This window comes from Mustela putorius, unplaced genomic scaffold, assembly GCF_011764305.1.
Source record: "Mustela putorius furo isolate JIRA1106 unplaced genomic scaffold, ASM1176430v1.1 tig00003853_pilon_pilon_pilon, whole genome shotgun sequence".
Taxonomy (NCBI): Eukaryota; Metazoa; Chordata; class Mammalia; order Carnivora; family Mustelidae; genus Mustela; species Mustela putorius.
In genome coordinates, this window is record NW_025422005.1 from 35,867,261 (window position 1) to 35,888,316 (window position 21,056).

Genomic DNA, 21,056 nt, shown 5'->3' on the forward strand with positions numbered 1-21,056 from the left:
TATAGGATTCAATAGAGGTTAGGAAGTGGAATGAGACCCACTCAACCATGTTTAAATGTCAATGGATGATCTGGTTGAGAGAAAACAACAGTGAAAGAATTGACAAGTAATCATGAAATTCCTGAGGAGGGAGGAAACAGGATCCAAAATTATACAACCTGTGGAAAGGTTGGCTTTTAGTTGGAGGAGGGTAACTTGTGTAATTTAACAGGTGAGAGGCAGAGGAATTATGTGGACATAGGCAGGTTTGTAGGTTTGGTGGTAGAAAAGAGAATTCACAGCCAAGCATGTTTTCTCTATAAACAGAAAGTTTGTAGTGCTTGTGGGACATTCAAGGCCTAGTGGAGCTATCCAACCCACAGGTGGAGTTCAGAAGACAAGACTGGGCTGGAGACAGGAATTTGAGCATCCTACACAAAGAGTGGAACAATTCTTGGGATGCGGGGAAGTCCTCTATAATTCTTAGGAGTGGGGTGAGAGGATACAGGCAAGATAATTTAGAGCAGTGGACTATCCCCCACCCAGTCTGATGTAGAATTCGCTACACACCTGGGTGGGGCCTAAGAGTACACAGGAACTACACTGTCTTGTGCAAAGAGGTGGCCACACTTTGTTAATTACGGTCTACCATACAGAAACCTTAACAAAGTGCTGTGGCAGGAGGGTGACAAGGGCCTTGGGCAACAAACATCTTCCCTGCCCCCAGAAAATAGACTGTGGAAACACTTTTATTTCCAGGCAGAAAGATGTGATGAGAATCAGTAAACTGGGCCTTCTAATACTTCAGAATGGGGTGAGGAGGAAACAGCTCTCAGATTTAACTCTCTTAGGACTGGTTTCTGAGTCTCACTGTGTCCTGTGCTTGATGGACAAAATGCTGGCATCATGCCTGTTAGGGGCAGCTTCTCTTGCTCAGGGGAAGAGCATGCCTAATGGCCCCAGTTCAGCCCCAGGACCAATCTTTTGGTGCTCGTGGGAGAGAAGGTTTGGGACTTTCAGGGCTTTCAACATCCTAATCCTCCTCTTGCCCCCCCCACCCCTGGCCCAACCCCTCCATAGCATGAGGACAAAAAAGTGCTTTATTGCAATGTCTTTATTGCATTACTGGAGCAAGTTGGCCAGACTGTCCCCTCTTGGGGAAGATAAAAAAACAAAAGACCAAAAAATTATCTCCCCTCACTTCCACCCCCCACCCACCCCACAACTGCACAGCAATGTCTGAACACATCTGGTGACAAGAACAATTTGCAAAAGTGGTCTAGGAACTACATTATGAACTGTCCCAACACAAGACATATAGTTGGCTTCTTTATGAATCATATTTTTACGTAAACTACATGGGGTTTTTTTGTTGTTTTTTTGTTTTTGACTACATCAAAGACAACAGAAGAATAGGTTTTTCACAAGTAACAACAGGGCACCAAAGTCACATGCTGGAATTTGTAAGGAAACAAGGTTGTTTGTCACAGGTGGCTAGAGCTAGAGCAAGAAGGAGCAGGTGACAGCAAAGAGCCCAGCTCTGGAGTCTTAACTGGCAACAGAGACCACCTTGAAAACCAGGAATTGTCCAGATGCAATTCTTGGCCAAGAGGACCCATGAGGCTGGTTCCTTGCAGCAAAAAGAGACCTATGGAAGACACCACACACATTGGCTATCAATGCTTCTTTAGAGCACATGAGGTCCATAGTAAGTGGGAGGTCCCATCGGCTTGGAGATGGAGTAGGAAGTCCCCAACCTTGGCCAAATCAGTGGTAAGGACAGAGCCTATACAGTCCTGAGCCCTGGCCATAATTTACCATCTATGATCAGGAAGAGACAGAGACCACTGTTCTCTGATGAAATCTCCACCTGGAAAATTTGGGTGTAGGACCTGTGTTCAGTCAGCCTCAAGCTGCTTCCATGCTGGTGGCTGGCTGTCCTAGCCAGAAAAAACAGGGAGCCCCTCTGGTATTAGTCTGTCTCCTTTACTCTGCTTCAGTGAAGCTGCAGTTAGGATGCCAAGAGAGAGAGTCCCAGGGCCCAAATCATGGGAAAGGACACAGAGCTAGACTCAATGAAGACTGCCAAGGCCATGAAGTATAGGAGCTGCATCTCCCCCTCCATGTGGTTAGCAGACTGGCCCCTATGCCATTTCCACTGGCTCAGGATCAAGCACATCATATGGCAACTAGTCAGAAGAGATATTTTCCAACTTCTCAAATGATCCCTAGGCCTTAGTTCCCAAAAAGCATTTGTGAATTTTCAAGAATGAAAAACAGGAAGGAAAAAGTGAAGGAATATAGGATCAAAAAACAAAACAAAACAAAACAAAACAGTCCTTCTCCACAAGCTTAGCCCTTAGCTGTAAGTGTAGTATTAGATGGGGCTAGCTCCCTCCCCATGCACCCTTGTGACTGCCTGAGAAGAAGCAACACATGGTTCAATGTCACATGCATGCGTCCTTACTCTCATTTTATTTTAAAAGAGGGTCAGAACACACTAAATTTTAATACCAGAGAGGAGGGATTTTTTGCACCCAATCTTGAACAGCTTAAGCAGGTTCAACACCAGGTGTTAAGGCCACCCAGCAGCAATTAGCCTGTCATTATTCAGTAAAACCCTCAGCAAGATTTCCCTGCAATTTCCCTGGCAATGTGGAGAAGAGATGTGCAGCTGGCTTCCAGTTAAGGGCTTAAGTCAGAACAGGACGCTGGAGGGAGGGGCTCATCTGTCTGCCTTGCATAATCCTGAAACTGCAGTGGAACCAAATAAAAGCCGAAGATAGGCCCTTTCCTTCCTATCCTCATTGTTAGTAACTCTAAAAGTTTTTCCAAAATTTTTTATCTATCTTTACATCATGGTCCATTCTAGACCTTGTCACCAAGATAAGTGCTCAGGGAAAGCAGGATTTCTTTCTTTCATTCCATCACTAGAGCTTTCCTAGCTGTAAACCTTATACACCAAGACCCAGATACTGGCTGCTTCTCCAGTTCAACCAGGATGCCTGACTGCACAGCTTTGGACTCAAACAGCTGACTCACCCTGAGCCTATTATGGTTCCAGCCTTGGCTCAGAGACAGCTTAACTATTCGCAGAACGAGTGTTGACTGATGGGGGTGGGGCGTGATGGAGGTAGGAGTACACGCCTGCCTCCAACTCCACTCGCCTAGCTTCACTCAGCTGGAAGGCTTAAACCACATGGAGCAGAAGATTCCTGGCCTAAAATCAGGGCCACTGGAGCATGAGGACAGTCTGTGCACATCATCTTAATGTCAGGCTCACAAAAATGGCAAAGAGGAAAACTTCCATATGGCTTTTACTAACAGTCTAAAGTCCAAGCCATTATTTCCGCTCTCTACAAAAGTTTCAGAAACCACTGCATGGAAGCACACCAGTAATGTGGAGGACCCTCACTCGAGACACCAGAGCCTCCGGGTGTGTGAATTACTGAGGACCCTGACAAGAGTCCAGCTCCCTTCCTGCTACAACCTTTGCCACCTGTGGCTTCCCTAAGCCCTACCCCACAAAGGACAGGGAGATGAAGGGAAACTAAACCATGTTTACTGTTTCTGCAGGGCCTTTAAATTTAGGGAAGCACATATAAGACTGTTGTTCTATATCATTATTTGGTATATCAAGCCATCTAAAAGCACTGGATTGCACCTTTTCTTTACTCATACAAACAAGTTACAAAGGTTTTCAACAACAGATCATTCTTTAGGCTAAAGAAACACCACACAAGCACCAACTTCATTTTATGATTCAAAGCTCACCATGCCCCCCAAAAGAACACTATTCCTCATCTCTGAGAAACAAGGGCAGGGCAGAAAGAGTTACACTGACCAATATTAGTGTTTGCTAAAACTAACAAATTCTGGTTTTCTTTTCACTTTCAAGTTTTGGTACAGAAGTGTGCATTCAGATACTAGTGCTGTCTTCCATAAGACGTTAGTCTGGCAACAAACATTGTTCTGCTGAGATCAATTTGGTTTCTAAACATAATGCTTCTTTAGAGGGAGGAGCTATTGAGATGTTGACACCTAACTTATGTTAGTTAATAAAGTACCTTCAGTTGAAGGTGATTTTACTCCTTGACTAAGATTACCTACATGAAATAAATCCCAAGCCTCCCCATTTTCCTTTGGTTGTCTTTTTCACCAAATGCCATTCTACCACAGAACTAAAACAGCCTTCGTTTTGGGAGGAGATTGATAGAGACCGCCAGATCAAAACAGAACTCCCCACAGAGCCATGCCCCTGCCCCCTTCTCAGAGATGAAGACCAAGAGAGGACGTGGACTGTTCAGAGATTTCCAGATACAACACCCCAACCCCATCAAGCCTAACATGTTCTGTTGAGGGTGCCTGGCTAAACAAAACAATAACCCAACGAAACAGACTTTCCCAAAAAACATCATCTGCTTCCAGCTTCCTATGTCAGTGCAGCGGCACAGCTGAGTCTCAGAGAACCTCAGGCCTCTTGTGCCCCAAACCTGGCCCGCTGCTGCTCGGCCTCTCCACATTCACAGAATCACTTCTTGTGCAAAACAAGCAGTCTACGTAGAAAGAATGCCCTCATAGTCTAATAAAAACTGTAGGAAAAAATGCTAGAGAGCAACCTCTCTTCCCACTCGCTCTTTATCTGCAGAGGGAAGGCATCTGTGCGTGGACAGGGTAGGCAAGCCTGACATTGAGGGAGTCGTTGTGCTGAACGAGGGATGTCTGCTGGTAATGGAGCACCAGCTCCTTCAGGGAGCTGTACAGGTTGTAGGGCTCTGCAAAGCCGTAGCCCCGAGCGGTGCTGTAGATCACACAGTGCTTCACTTCCCCATCGGCACTGCAAAGACACAACACACAGACACCACAGGGAATTAGGCAGGTATTGATAGACAGATTCAAATGACCAGAAGCCTGAACAATTTTTCTGCAAAGGAAGTACAGAAGTGTTCTGCAGAAGTTTGTAAAATGCGACCATGTGTGTACCCTCACCCCCATATAGACTTATCACAGAGAGATCTTCACCTCGCACCAAGACCTGGTGGAAAGAAAATGAGTGGCTGAATTTAATCACTCAGCTTTGCATCTTCATGAGGCAAGAAGGCACTGGAAAGAGAACGCTTTTTTTTTTTTAAATATACAAATCAGTGATTTTTAGAATATTCACAAGGTTGTGGAACAATCACCACTACCAGAATATTTTCATTGCCCTAAAAAGAAACCATATACTCATTAACAGTCACTCTGTATTCCTTCCTCCTCCCCCTGGACCTTGGCAAACACTTACGACTTCCTGTCCCTATGGATTTGCCTATTTTGGCATTTCACATAAATGGAAACTTACAGTATCACACAACCTTCTGTATCTGATTTCTTTCATCTTAGCACATTTTCAAAGTTTGTCCGTGTTGTAGATGTATCAGTACTTCATCTGTGGTTGCATAATATCCTGTCTGGATATCCACATTCTGTTCATCCATTCATCAACTGATGGACACTTGGGTTGTTCCTACTTTTTTGACTATTATGAATAATGCTGCTCTGAACATTTGTGTACAAGTTTTTGTATAGACACGTGTTTTTAATTCTTTCGGGTACACAGAGAGCCAGACATGGAACCACTGAGTCATATGGTATCTCTTTTTGATGAACTGCCAAACTGTCTTTCAAAGTGGCTGATCCATTTTATATTCTAGCCAGCAGTATATGAGGGTTCCAGTTTCTTTACATCCTTGTCAATAATTGTTATTGTTCATCTTTTTTATTATAATCATCCTAGTGGTATTTCATTGTGGTTTTGGTTTGTACTTCCCTAAGGACTAATGATGTGGAGCATCTTTTTTATCTTTATTGACCATTTATAGATCTTCTTTAAAGGAATTTCTATTTTCTATGCATAAGTACCCAGTAGTACAATTACTGAGTCATACGGTAATTTTATTTTTCATCTCCTGAGGAACCTCCATACTGTCTTCCAGAGTGGCTACACCATTTTGCATTTGCATCCCCACCAGCAGTGCACAAGTGTTCTTTTTCCTCCATATCCTCACCAACAACTGCTGTTTCTTGTGTTGTTGATTTTAGCCATTCTGCCAGGTGTGAGGTGGTAGCTCACTGTGGTTTTGATCTGCATTTCCCTAATGATGAGTGATGTTGAACATCTCTTCATATATCTGTTGGGCATCTGCATGTCTTTGGAAAAATGTCTGTTCAGGTCCCCAGCCCATTTTTCATTGGGTTATTTGGGGGTTTTTTTGTGTGTGAAGTTGTCTAAATTCTTTATTTATATATTTTGGATATTAACCCCTTATTGGATATATCATTTGCAAAAGTCTTCTGTCAGTAGGTTGCCTTTTTGTTCTGCTGATTTCCTTCACTGTTCAAAAAGATACATGCACCCATATGCTTACCGCAGCATTTATAATAGCCAAGATATGGATTCATCAGGATAGATGAATAAAGAAGATATGGGAGATATACACACAGAGAATATTACTCAGCCTTAAAAAAGAATGAACTCGGGACGCCTGGGTGGCTCAGTTGGTTGGACGACTGCCTTCGGCTCAGGTCATGATCCCGGAGTCCCGGGATCGAGTCCCGCATCGGGCTCCCAGCTCCATGGGGAGTCTGCTTCTCCCTCTGACCTTCTCCTCGCTCATGCTCTCTCTCGCTCACTGTCTCTCTCTCAAATGAATAAATAAAATCTTTAAAAAAAAAAAAAGAATGAACTCTTACCACTTGCAACAACATGGAGGGACCTGGAAAGTATGATGCTAAGTGAAATCAGTCAGAGAAAGACAAACACCATATGATTTTGCTCATATGTGGAACTTAAGAAACAAAACAAATGAACAAACACGGGGGGAAAAAGACCAAAAAACCCTCAGACTCTTAAATACAGAGAACTGGTGGTTACTAGAGGGAAGGTAGGGAGGGAGATGGGTGATATAGATAAAGGAGATGAAAAGCAAACATATCTTGCTGAACTTTGAGAAAGGTATATTATTGTTGAATTATGTAGTACACCTAAAACTAATATAGCACTATGTATGTGAATTTTTAAAAATGTCTATCCAAATCCTTTGCCATTTTTTAAATGTCCATTTTTTAAATGTGTATCCGATTTTTAAATTGAGGCCCTTGATTGTTTTACTAAGGGTTATGATTTAGACACTAGTTGCTTAACAGATACATGATTTGCAAATATTTTCTCCCATTCTGTGGGAGAAATATTTCACTTTGATAGTGCCCTTTGGTATAAAATGTTTTTAATTATAGTTCTTTTGTTGTTTGTGCTTTTAGTTTGTAAGAAACAACTGTCTAACCCAAAGTCACAAGGGTTTATGTCATTATTTTCTAAGTATTTTATACTTTTACCTCTTACATTTGGGTCTATGATCCATTTTGAGTTAATTTTTATATATGGTGTGAGGTAGGGGTCCAACTTTATTCTTTTGTGTGTGGCTTTCCAGTTGTCCCAGCTTCATGTGTTAAATGACAACTTCCTCCCCCAATGAATGGTCTGGAGACCCTTGTTAATAACCAACTGACCATAAATGTTAAGGGTTTATTTCTTGGCTCTCAAATCTATTCATTCATCTACATGTTTATCCTTGTTAACACCTCACAATTTTGATGACTACACCTTTGTTTTGTAAGTTTTGAAATCAGGAGATGTACTTCAACTTTTTCTATTCTTTCAAAGTGATTTTGGCTGTGCTAGATCCCTTGTAGAAATTGTAGGATCATTTTGTGAATTTCAGCAAAAATCCAGCTGGGATTTTTGATAGGGATTACACTGAACGTGTAGATCAGTTTGAGATGTTATTTCTGTCTTAACAATATTAAATCTTTTGATCCATGAACACAGGATGTCTTTCCACTTATTTAGGTCTCCCTTTAAGTTCTTTCAGTGATGTTTCATAGTTCTCACCATACAGCTCTTGCACTTCTTTTTGTTTTAATCCTAGGTATTTCTGATGATATTATATGTAGCATGCTTTCTTCATTTCATTTTCAGATTGTTTATTACTGGTATTTAGAAATGCAACTGATTTTTGAATCCTGATCTTTTAACCTGCAACTTTCCCAAACTTATATATTAGCTCTAATAGTTAACATCTTCCTTACCAAAATGGATGCTTTTTATTTCTTTTTCTTGTCCAATTTACCTTAACTAGAACCTTCTGTACAATGATAGTTAGAAGCGGTGAGAATAAGCATCTTTGTTTTCTTCCTGATCTTAGGGGAAAGCACTAACTTTCGCCATTAAGTACATTAGCTCTGAGTTTTTTCTTCAACTTTATCAAGTTGAGGAACCTATTCCTAGGTTGTTCAGACTTTTTTATAATATGAAAGAGTGCTAGATTGTGTCAAATGTTTTTTGTGATTCTACTTAAATAATCATGTGATTTTTGTCCTTTATCTCTTAATGCGGTATATTATGTTCATTGTTTTGTTTTTATGCTGAAAAAACCCTTGCCTACCCAGGATGAATTCTACTTAGTCATGGTATATGCTGCTTATATGCTGCTGGAGTTGCCTTGCTATTATTCTGTTGAGGATTTCTGTGTCTGTGTTCCTAAGGGATATTGGTCCATAGTTATCTTGTGATGTCTTTGTCTAGTTTTGGTATCACAGTAATACTGCCGTCCTGAAATGAGCTGGGAAGTTCTCTCCCACCCCACCCCCACTTCTTAGAAGAATTTGTGAAGGACTTCTGTTAATTCTTTTAAAAATATTTGGCAGTATTCACCAGGGAAGACAACTGGGCCTGGGGTTTTCTTTGTGGGTAGCTTTTATTATTATAATAATTATTATTAACCCAATTTCTTATTATAGTTCTGTTCAAATTTTCTGTTTCCTCTTGAGTCAGTTTTGGTGGTTTGTGTGCTTCCAGGAATTTGTCCATTTCATCTGGGTTTAATTTTTTTGGTATATGATTGTTTATAGCATTCCCTCATCTTTTTTTATTTCTATAAGGACTACAAGTAATGACCCCTTCTTTCATCCTGATTTTAGTAATTTGTTTCTTCTCTGTGGGGATGGGGGCAGTTTACTTGAGGTTGTAATTCAGTTCCATCCCAACTTTTGGTTTCACTCATTTTCTCAATTGTTTTCTACTCTCTATTTTATTTACTTCCATTCTAATCTTTATTATTCCCTCCTTTTTGCTTGGGTTTAGTTTAGTCTTCCTTTTTTAGTTTCTTAAGGTGGAAGGTTACTTTATTAATATATGGTCTCCTTTTTTTTAACATAAATGTTTACAGTTATAAATTTGGCATTTAGGACTGCTTTAGCTGAATTCTGTGAGTTTTGATAAGCTGTGTTTGTTTACTCATCTCAAAGTATTTTCTAATTTCCTGTTTTCTTTCTCTGGCCCATTGGTTATTTTCTTTTAAAGATTTTATTTATTTGACACAAGAGAGATCACAAGTAGGCAGAGCTGCAGACAGAGAGAGGAGGGGAAGCAGGCTCCCCGCTGAGCAGAGAGCCTGAGTCAGAACTTGATCCCAGGACCCTGATATCATGACCTGAGCTGAAGGCAGAGGATTAACCCACTGAGCCACCCAGGCATCCCAATAACTCCATTGGTTATTTAGGCATGTGCTGTTTACTGTTCACATTCAAGGATTTCCCTCATTTTCTGCTGTTTTGATTTCTAATTTCTCTCCACTGTGGTTAGAAAACATTTTTTGTGGGACTTCAACACTTCTAAATGTATTGAGACTGTGGCCTAACTATGGCCTATCCTGCATAATGTTTCATGTGCACTTAAGAAGAATGTATATTCTGCTGTTGTTAGCTCTAGTTGTTTTTAAAATATTGTTCAAATCTTCTGCTACCTTTCTGATCTGTCTAGTTCTATCCCTATTAAATTTCTTAACCTAAATGGCAGTAAGGATCACAAGTACTCATTACCTGAATCCTTAACCTAGTGAATATAGGCATTGCTGGCTGAGGGTCTTTAGCCTAAGAAGGTTGTAGAGGTAAGCAATTTCTTTTTAGGCTTCTTGATGATGTCATTAACAGACATCAAAATGGAAGAACAAATGAGTTCCATGTGTGACTTTCTACATGATCATGTTAATTTTGCTATGAGAATCTCCTAAAAAACTGAACGTACTCACATTCCTCCTTCAGCAAATGTTCTAAGTATACAGGGAGATTACTGTAGGCAGGCTTCCTGTAGCCAGAATGGCTGGCAAACAAATGGGAGTCTTTGTGATGCTAGACTCTTTGCTTCCAACCATCCTCAGTGTGAATGGAAACATGATATACGTCTACAGGTGGTTTTCATAAGCAAAGGAAATCCACACTGCTGTGGACTTAGGCCTGGGGGTCTGTGGCTAAAGGAAGAAGGAAAAGAATACACCTCTTCAAGGTACTCAAGCTGTTCCTTGGTCTCCCAGGAGTTAGCTGAGCTTTGGGGCAGCACCTTCTACCAGCCAAGTCCTTAACCCACAGGTGCCACCCAATGACCTGTGTGAGTGTAAGAGTACAATGCACTGGTCTTACTGCCTTTCTTCTTATTATTTTTAAAAGATCTCAATTTCTGTAAGAACAATCCTGTCCTGGCATTTCCACTCAGATAACTTAAGCAACCCAAGTAAGAGAGAAAGGAATGTTTTAAATAACTGTAGGGGCATATGGGTGGCTGAGTCTGATAAGAATATGACTCCCGGTTTCAGCTCAGACCATGATCTCAGGGTCCTAGGACCAAGCCCCAAGTCAGGCTCCATGCTCAGTGGGGAGTCGGCTTCCCCTCTCCCTCTGCTCCTCCCCCTGCTTGCATTGTTCACTCACTCCCACTCTCAAATAAATAAATCTTTAAAAAAAAATTGCAAATAATTGTATCTTTGCAAAATCAGTAATCTAATGCACTTTTCAAGTCCTCCCCCTTTTTCTGCCCATAGATATCCCATTATTCATCCTTTCAAAGTCCACTTCAAAACTACCTCTTCCACAAAACCTCCCAACCCTCTCCTCTTGCACCAGAATTAATAGTTCTTTATGTGTACAGCCTACTGATGATACCTATGTCACAGTAATTCTATTTATCTTGGATATTTAATTGTGAAATGAAGAAAGTATGATGTAATAGAAAAATGTGGTCTTTGAAACCAGGTAAACCTGGAATCAAACTCTGACTCCAGAGACCACTAAGAACAAGATGATCACATAAAGCACTGAGCACTCTGTTAATATGAATGTCTCTTGTCCATCCTCACCACCTTGCCCTCTGAGGGCAAAATCATCCTGTTATTTTTGCTTGCTTTCTGCCATATCCATCATTAGCATCATTATCATAATAATATTGGTAGATAACATTCACTTACTATGTACCAACATTGATTAAAGCACATTACATATATTAACTCATTTAAGACTTGTAAAAACCTTCAAGTAGATATTCTTATCCTTATTTTTCAGATAAGGAAACTGGACAAAGAAAGGTAAAGTAATTTACCCCAGATTATACATCTGGTAAGTAGAGTCAGGATTTGAATGTAATATATGTGGTACCAAAGCTTGCTCTCATAACAGTCATATTATACCTTTCTCTAACTATGGTCTTTGTCACTGAAGGACTATATATGACACACAAAAGGACTATACACAACACACAAAATGGTTAGCTGTCCCCAGAATCTCACTTTCTACTAAAAGGAAACTAACAGAGGCACCTGGGTGGCTCAGTACTCATGACCTCCCCTCACGTAGTGATCTCATGGGTAATAGGGTGGGATCAGGCCCCAAACCAGCCCCCCACTCCGCCCCGCCCCGTACTCCATGCTCAGCAGGAGTCTGCTGGAAGATTCTTTTCCTTTGTCCCTTCCCCTTCTCTCACACACTTGCTCTCTCTCAAAAAAATATATCTAAATAAATAAGTAAATAAAGAAATGAATGGATGGAAACTAATAAAATAGGCTTTTCCAAACAAAGTCATAAGATCATCTTAAGGAAAATACCGACATATTGATCACTACCCCAACAGAATACTACTTAAGTATAAAATTTAGATAGTTTTTCTTCTGAAGTAAAAACCGTTCTTAAGCCTTACTTAAACTAACACTGAAGCCCAAATTAGATACACAGGAGACTACTACAAAATTATGTGATTTTTTTTTGGCGGGGGGGGCGGGGCGGACACCTGGGTGGCTCAGTCGGTTAAACTGCTACTTTCAGCTCAGGTCATGATCCCAGAGTCCTGGGATCAAGTCCCACATGGGGCTCCTTGCTCGGCAGGGAGCCTGCTTCTCCCTCTCCCTGCCTCTTCCCCTGCTTGTGCACACTCTCTCTCCCCCTGACGAATGAATGAATGAATAAATAAATAAATAATTTTTTTTTTTAATTATGGATTTTTTTTTTTTAAATTTCAACTAACATACCTATTTAAAGTAGGCTCCACAACCTATGTGGAGCTTGAACTGATGACCCTGAGATCAAGGGTCACAGGCTCTACTGACTGAGCCAGCCAGGCACCCCTCCTTAGGGGATCTTTCAATTGAAGATCTCACATTACTTTTCATAAATACCTGAAAATCCAATAGCAACACTGCAGGGCTAAATCTGCTTACCATGTGAAATTAAAATCCCCCAAATAATTTCAGGTACTATTTCTCCTAAACCAACTAAATGTTTTCTTCATACAGATATTAAAGGTCTAAGCCATGAGCTCTCATTACTCTAGTTCAAATAATTTTAACTGAATTTTAGGAGGGATTGAGTTTCTATTAATCAATGCACAAATTTTCAAAAGGTTAAACTGCCAGAAAAGACTTACACCACAGAGCAAGCATAACATCCTTTCTTGCTACTCTCACGAATTAAAAATGCACCATCGGGTTTCCCATAAAGCAAGTCCTCCGCTTGTACTCGATTGATATCCTCAACAAACCAGGTTTTCTCATCATAATGTGGCAGGTTTTCATCTTCCTCACTGATAAAATACGTCCTAAAAATTAAATGTTAAAATATTATTCTAACGATCAGGTTACTCGCATCTAAAAGCAAATTCATGAATAAAACACTCCTCTAAATCTTTAACCACGAAACGACAAAGTAAAACTACAATTACTTGGATGTTTTTTTAACAACTTCATTATTGCTTATGGTGCAGAAAACACAAAATTCACACATCTCATCCAATCAGCTGACACATGAATGTCTGAATGAGCAATGCTTATGTACCCAGGTTTCACGTGGCTTCATGGGTGTCTGACCTCAAGTGCCTATAGGGTACTCTTCAAGCAATTCAATTGAAAAGAAGTACAAAGTTCTTGATTCAATGTCCTCAAGTGAAAATGAGAGCCAACATCTTAGCATGTATAAAGAAGGCTTAGATTGGGAACAAAACCCTCTGATAGAAAGGCAGAGAACTTACTCATCAGCATCCTCGTTCTTGATTCCCAGCCAGGCATTGAGGCGCTTCTGTCTCACTCCTTTGTGATTGAGCCACCTGCCAGAAGGAAGACACCAGTGTCAGTATCTGTGCAAACTCTGCCTAAGTGGACATGTGAAGCTAACCAAATTTCCAGAGTCCAAGGACCTCTTATTTTAACCCACTCCCACTAAAAGTGGCCAGAGATTTCCTTAAACTAGTTTTCCCTTAACGTTCCCCCAACTTTCTGCAAAAAAGCAGAGGAGTTACCTGAGTTTAGGCACTTCTCTCATTTTTCATTTTCCTTTTCTAGAAGGCTGTACAACCATAAACACACATATACTTGCACTCAAACATATGGGGACATCTGTTTCTGAAATCATTAGTTAATGTGAGCATGATGTCACATTTGCAATCTCTGCTAAGCCAGAAGACTCAACTCCTGTGTGGCCCACTACATGAAGTTAAAACATTCTAAAACAATTTCAAGGTCTATTCTTATACCAAAGCAAGCCACAAGAAATTCATGATGGCAATCTGAGTAATTAATATAAATGTGCCTCATCACTAGGCAAATCATAGTATTTTTAAATATACCAAAGCTTTAGATGTAAAACAACACACTATTAAATTTAGTTCCACCGAACGGCCACTGATGTAAAAATCGGAGTGAGTACGAAAACTCATCCCCATCCTCCAACCAGGCTCCTGATCATTTAGGTCTCATCATAAACATCCTCTCCTCATCAGGGAGGACTGCCCTGATTATCCCAACTAAGACAGTCCCCTTGTCACTCTTCTCCATATTTTACCTTATTTTATCATCTTCATAGCACTTGCCTGAAATTCATTATTTTATATTTTCACTTATGTTTGTCTCCCCCACTAAAATGTAAGCTGCTTTAAAGAAAGGGGTCTGTCCTATTGTTCATGGTTATTCCCAATGCTGAAAATGGTACCAGCATATAGTAGATAATCTGTAAATATCTCCCTAAACACCCTAATTATCTTTACTAGCAGATCATGATTTGTCACCCATGATGTTATCTAAATTCTTTTATATATAGTTTATGTAACTCATTAAAGGAACATTCAAGGTCTAGTTTGCCATACTTATTCTATGCCTCTTGCAATGGTGTATTTTTTTTAATAATCTTATCAATTTCCAGAGCAAACAAGGACTTCCAGTCATTCCTTTGGTCCATGGCACAAGTCTTCTTGGGCCTTTCTTCAGCTTCATTACATGACCAGAATCACATAAGCTTCCCAAGAGCAGACCCCCCTGATTTTAGACAAGGTACCTTCCTTGCCTTGTTTCCAAATCTCTTCTGTATGCTATGTGTACTTGCTTGATTTTTTTTTTCCACAATAGCAAACTGAAATGATCTCTAGAGAGGAGTTACTAAAAAGTACTCAGCACAGCATATTTCTAATTGTTTGCCCTCAAAACTTATCACCTTAGATTTTACTCTACTGAAGCTCAATAGCCACTGTTCCCATCTCTAAGCTTTTATTTTCTCCCCTCTCTCCTTCTCATACAAAGAAACCTTGAAGGCAATGGAAAACCCAGTCAGAGGTCTTACTTTGTCTTCTACCATGAGTTTGAATCAAGTTGTGTTACAAGCATAAAAGTCACCTATAAACATATTTTGTAGCAGTCTATTCATTACCTAGAACAAAACCTTATATTTTCCTTTCTCATGGACTCTCTCCTTCTATAAGACAATCATTTGTCCTAAAAATCTAACATCTTGTTCTGAAAATATATCTTTTAATCTATATTTGAGTAATATCCCTATATCTAGCTAAATCATACAGTTTTCTATAATATTAAAGAGTTGAGTTTCACTCCCCAAATTATCTTGCATGCCTGATATTGGTGGCACATATACCTATTACTTGAATACAGAATTTCATTTCTTAACTATAAAAACCCTTTAAGAGACTGTCCTGTATACTTATTTGTAGGCCCCCACTATTAGTGTTGTTGTCTGTGCTCATGAGGGGTAATTTCTATTTCTGTGCTTCTACTATGTAGTCAAAGATTCTGGCTTTTGTATTTAGGCAAACACTAAGCAGTCCTTTTTTTTTTTTTTTTTTTAAATAAACATATAATGTATTTTTGGCCCCAGGGGTACAGGTCTGTGAATCACCAGGTTTATACACTTCATAGCACTCACCACAGCACACACAGACCCCCAATGTCTATAATCCCACCCCCCTTATCCCGACCCCCCTCCCCGCAACAACCCTCAGTTTGTTCTGCGAGATTACTCTTATGGTTTGTCTCTCTCCCGATCCCATCTTGTTTCATTTATTCTTTTCCTAACCCCCCAAATCCCCCACTTTGCATCTCCACTTCCTCATATCAGGGAGATTATAAGATAGTTGTCTTTCTCTGATTGACTTATTTCGCTAAGCATAATACCCTCTAGTTCCATCCACGTCATTGCATATGGCAAGATTTCATTTCTTTTGATGGCTGCATAGTATTCCATTGTATGTATGTATGTGTGTGTGTGTGTGTGTGTGTGTATCTATATATATATCTCACATCTTCTTTATCCATTCATCCGTTGATGGACATCTAAGTTCTTTCCATAGTTAGAACTTAGATGTCCATCAACGGATGTTGATGTCCATCAACGGATGGACATAGTTAGGCTATTGTGGACATTGCTGCTATAAACATTCGGGTGCATGTGCCCGTATGGATCACTATGTTTGTATCTTTAGGGTAAAAACCCAGTAGTGCAATTGCTGGGTCATAGGGTAGCTCTATTTTCAACTTTTTGAGGAACCTCCATGCTGTCTTCCAGAGTGGTTGCACCAGCTTGCATTCCCACCAACAGTGTAGGAGGGTTCTCCTCTCTCCGCATCCTCGCCAGCATTTGTCATTTCCTGACTTGTTGATTTTAGCCATTCTGACTGGTGTGAGGTGGTTATCTCATTGTGGTTTTGATTTGTATTTCCCTGATGCTGAGTGATATGGAGCACTTTTTCATGTGTCTGTTGGCCATCTGGATGTCTTCTTTGCAGAAATGTCTGTTCATGTCCTCTGCCCATTTCTTGATTGGATTATTTGTTCTATGGGTGTTGAGTTTGCTAAGCTCTTTATATAGATTTTGGATACTAGCCCTTTATCTAATATGTCCTTTGCAAGTATCTTCTCCCATTCTGTCAGTTGTCTTTCGGTTTTGTTAACTGTTTCCTTTGCTGTGCAAAAGCTTGATGAAGTCCCAATAGTTCATTTTTGCCCTTACTTCCCTTGCCTTTGGCGATGTTCCTAGGAAGTTGCTGCAGCTGAGGTCAAAGAGATTGCTGCCTGTGTTCTCCTTAAGGATTTTGATGGATTCCTTTCTCACATTGAGGTCCTTCATCCATTTTGAGTAACTTGTCCTTTTTAAGCTACACCACATTGCTCATGCCATACCCTCCCTCTGAGATTTCCGATTTGTATGGATTAGAATCTAGAATGCTACATTCTGGTTTGCCCCACATGTTGACTTTAGGTAAACTCTGGTACCACCAAGTACTACCAAGATTGCTTTCCTCATTTCTTACAATCTCACTGGCCAGTTTCCAATTAAAATCTCTTCTTCTGCCTCTAACATGTCTAGTGCCAGCAGTCATCTGGTGCTGGTATTTCCTCCCATACAGGCCCAGACTACTCACACAAGGTGCTGATCTCGGATCTTGCGCAGCTGGATTAGGTCAGGTTTGATACTGTTCATTTTTTTATCTATTTCCCGGTTGTCCAAAGCTTGTTTCTTCAAATCCTGCTCTAGACGCATTTTGCTATCATGAATCTCACCGAGACGTGATTTCAATTTGTCATAATTCATCATAATTCTGTGAAAATATTGACATATTAAGGCTAAAACAGGAACTGAGCAGAAACATTCTATAATGTGAGCCTAGTCCTAATATCTTAAGTGTGGTAGACATCTGTTGTTCTTGCCTAGCCCATATCTATTCTCACTCTTTTGGAAATGGCACCTTGGTGTTCCCTTTAGGGTAAGGACTCCCTGCCCCCATCTCAGTCACATGTGAATATTCACACAACCCAGCCCAGCCATTAAGAGTTTTCCATTATAAGGGGTGCCTGGGTGGCTCAGTGGGTTAAAGCCTCTGCCTTAGGCTCAGGTCATGATCCCAGGGTTCCCCCCCCCCATTGAGCTCTCTGCTCAGCAGAGAGCCTGTTTCCCTCCTCTCTCTCTGCCTGCCTCTCTGCCTGTTTATAATCTCTGCCTGTCAAATAAATTTTAAAAATCTTAAAGAAAAAAAGAAAGAGTTTTCCATTACATCCTACAGCTACCCTCAGGCCAGTGACTGGTTCAGGAATGGGAATAATACCCTAACTGACCCAATGAGAGTCAATTCTAGTTTGCTAGAACTATTGCCAACAGAGATTCTCTCTTCCCACTGAGATTGCTAAATCAAAAATATGTGATTCTAGGACTCCCAGCAGCTATCCTGCCACTTCATAGGGAAAGCCTTCCTGAGGATGAAGCCAGCATAGAGGAAAAACTAAGGCAAAAGATAGAGTAGAGTATGAGAGAAAATCCTGACAACCCTGTTTGGGCCCTGGATTCAGTCATGACTGAACAAGTAAAGCTGTATGTATGATCTTCAAGAGGTAGCACGACCTAACAGTTAAGAGCAACAGCTTTGCAGTCAGCCTACCTGAGCCTGAATCTCTGCCACCTACTACATGGCCTGGGCAAGTTATTCAGCTTCTTGGTGCCTTCATTTCCTTATCTGTTTAAAATGCATGGCTACAATAGTACCTACTTCACTAAATTATTATGTGACTTAAATGTCATAATACATGTAAAAAGGACCAAATAGTGCCTGGTGTATCTTGGCAAGCACTCAGCAGATAATGGTGATAAGCTTTTCCAGCAAAGTTTTGCTGTGCTCTGAAGGCAGTAACTGTCTGTGTCATTCATTTGTCACTCAGAAATATGTGGTTTTGTCTTACTATTAAAACTTCATCATCAGCTTACTTTACCTCCCTTTGCAATAAAACTACAAGTTCTTTTCTATCCCTTCATTGTTAATAATAATGGCTATTTATTGATATCACATGCCAAGATACATATATACATACACACACATGCCTTTCTGTACCATAAATATGCATGTGTGTGTCTATCACCTGATTCTCGTAGCATTTCAAAAATATATTATCTATAGTTTATAGAGGAGGAAACAAGCTGGGAGAGTTAAGTAACTAACTTACCCAAGATCACACAGATAGTAAATGATAAATACAGAATTCAAGCCCATGGTTTTAACCATTAAGCTATACTGCCTCAACAGCCCTTATAGCCCTATTCTTATACACACAGAAGTTCACTAACACTTTGGTGCTAATGTGAGAAACAGTTTTGCTTTTCCCTTGCAGATGATTCATTTTTATTTATTATCCACTTTTTTTCATTCCTCAGTTTTCTGGCTCGGTCTCCCAACATTCCACTAAATTTGCTACGATAAAGACTTCCAATATCCTTTTCGTTGCCAGACCCCAATACTTCTCATGCTGCTCAATACTTCTCATGCTGCTCACTCTCTCTGGGTAATCTTAGCACCTACTATCACCTACACACTTATGCCTCCCAAATCCTTTCCGTACCATGAGTTCCAAAACCAAATAACCAGCTGTCTGCCTCTCAGACAACTCCATCTGGGTTCTCACAGAAACCTCAAACTCATTGATTCCAACCCTGAACTTTCCTCATGCACTTCCTATTTTGGTGAATAACACCATTCCTTATTCATTCTTATCACAAATGTAGAAATAATCCTTGACTTCTCCCACACCTATCATATTTGGTCAGGTATCGAGTCCTCAGCATTTCCATTAATTCCCCCCCTCCTTTCCTGCCATTGCTCCGGTTCAGGCCCTCACCATCATTTAACCTGATGACCACAAACACTGCAGTCACCAGCAACAGTCAAGCTGGTCTTCCTGCCCACAGTTTTGTTCAGCCTTCAATTTATTCTCAGAGTGCTGCTGTTGATTTTCAGTTCAATAAAAATTCAGTGAGCATCACCATGTACTCTCAGGGACCACAACAGGTGCTAGAGCTATCAGGGAAAATAAGCCGCCATCCTTATTCCACTAACAAGCTTGTAGTTTAGTGGTGGTGATCTTTAGTAAATGTTACAGGAGGAATCAGGACCAGATACTGTCAGGGTAGGGATAAAAAGCTTCTCAACCAGTCTAGGGAATCAGGGAAATTTTTCTTAGAAAAGAAATGTGTAAAAAAGAAAGAAAGAAAGAAAGAAAAGACATGTGTAAGCTGAATCCTAAAGGATGAGCAGCAGTTAAAAATTTGGAAGGACACAGAAGGAACACAGAGAAGAGAAGATTCAGTTTGGTGCCATTAGAACAGCAAATAATTCGATATATGACATATAAGGGGGTAAAAGCAAACACAAAAGAGACTATTGGGGTAAGAAAAGAAGTCTCATCTCACTGATGCAGTTGGAAGGGTTAGGTAGATTTACCGTTCAATTTCCTTTTCATTCCCCTCTCTGCGAAATCGCTCAATATATTCTTTGCTATGTTGTTCTTGTGTGTGACACTGCTCTTCAAATATTTTAATTGTTTCATTAAAAGCTTCAATTGCAGTCCTCTTCATCTGTATCTCCTAAAGAAGAGAAAAAGGAAAGACAAACACTTTAATTATTTATTTATTGGTAACTTTGGTCTTAAAACAAATCTTATAATTCCAGTTGCAATTCCATATAAAACTGAATTTAGATGGCTAAAGCAACTCCTAGTTAACTCCTACCTTTATTACTTATATGCAAAATACATCACTCAAATATTAAAATAAAAGAAAAAGAACTGGGGTGCCTGGGTGGCCAGGTTAAAGCCTCTGGCTTCGGCTCGGGTCATGATCCCAGGGTCCTGGAATCAAGCCCCGCATCGGGCTCTCAGCTCAGCAGGGAGACTGCTTCCTCCTCTCTCTCTGCCTGTCTCTCTGCCTACTTGTGATTTCTGCCTGTCAGATAACCAAATAAAATCTTTAAAAAAACACCACCACACTATTACTTGAAATACAGCTGAGAATCACAACAAAAAGGCCTGAGTTGCTAAGAGAGATTAATCCTGAACTCTTTGAAGACAAGGATAAAATTATGCCTTTGCACTTGTTATAGTACTGACCCCCAAAAGGTGTTAAAGGAATGAATGAATAGAATGGAGCAGTTCATACACCAGTGTGCATAGCCCTATTCCCAGAAGAGTCCTATAGAGTCTATTTACTCTATCAATTCTAAAATACATAGTTTTCCAAACAGATTCATCAATAGATTAATCTGGTTAGAAGCAGAAAAGCGTCTGTCTGGCTCAGTCAGTAGAGCATGGGACTCTTGATCTTGGGATTGTAAGGCAAGCCGAATGTTGGGTGTAGATTATTTAAAAATAAAAAAGATCTTTAAAATGAAAACAAAGAAGCAGCAGAAAATGAAAGGGAGAAGAATATCAGTTAAAATCACATGGAGAATAAAGTGAAAAACTAAAACTTCACAAAACAAATGCCCAGTAGGCTGAGCCATTCAACATCAGGATAAGTACTCCTACACGTTTTGAGGAGCTCTGAGGTTATTTGAAGACTTTAGCATCTGAACCCTAATTCCCCAAAATCTTCAGAGGGTTAAACTTTGTTCAATATATTAGAAA

General features: G+C 40.2%; 1 protein-coding gene across 2 annotated transcripts in view; it reads right to left on the minus strand.

Annotated features, from left to right (window-relative positions):
- Positions 1 to 1,075: 1,075 nt before the first annotated feature.
- The window catches only part of PIK3R3 (phosphoinositide-3-kinase regulatory subunit 3), a 133,265-nt gene continuing 113,284 nt past the window's right edge, over positions 1,076 to 21,056 (minus strand). For both annotated transcript variants that reach the window (XM_004740410.3, XM_013044306.2), the window contains exons 6-10: positions 19,877 to 20,019; positions 17,036 to 17,212; positions 13,364 to 13,438; positions 12,764 to 12,934; positions 1,076 to 4,816 (exon numbers count right to left, since the gene is read on the minus strand). In XM_004740410.3, coding sequence (XP_004740467.1) covers positions 4,618 to 4,816; positions 12,764 to 12,934; positions 13,364 to 13,438; positions 17,036 to 17,212; positions 19,877 to 20,019 — 765 coding nt within the window. In that variant the 3' untranslated portion in view covers positions 1,076 to 4,617. The remainder of the gene's footprint in view (positions 4,817 to 12,763; positions 12,935 to 13,363; positions 13,439 to 17,035; positions 17,213 to 19,876; positions 20,020 to 21,056) is intronic.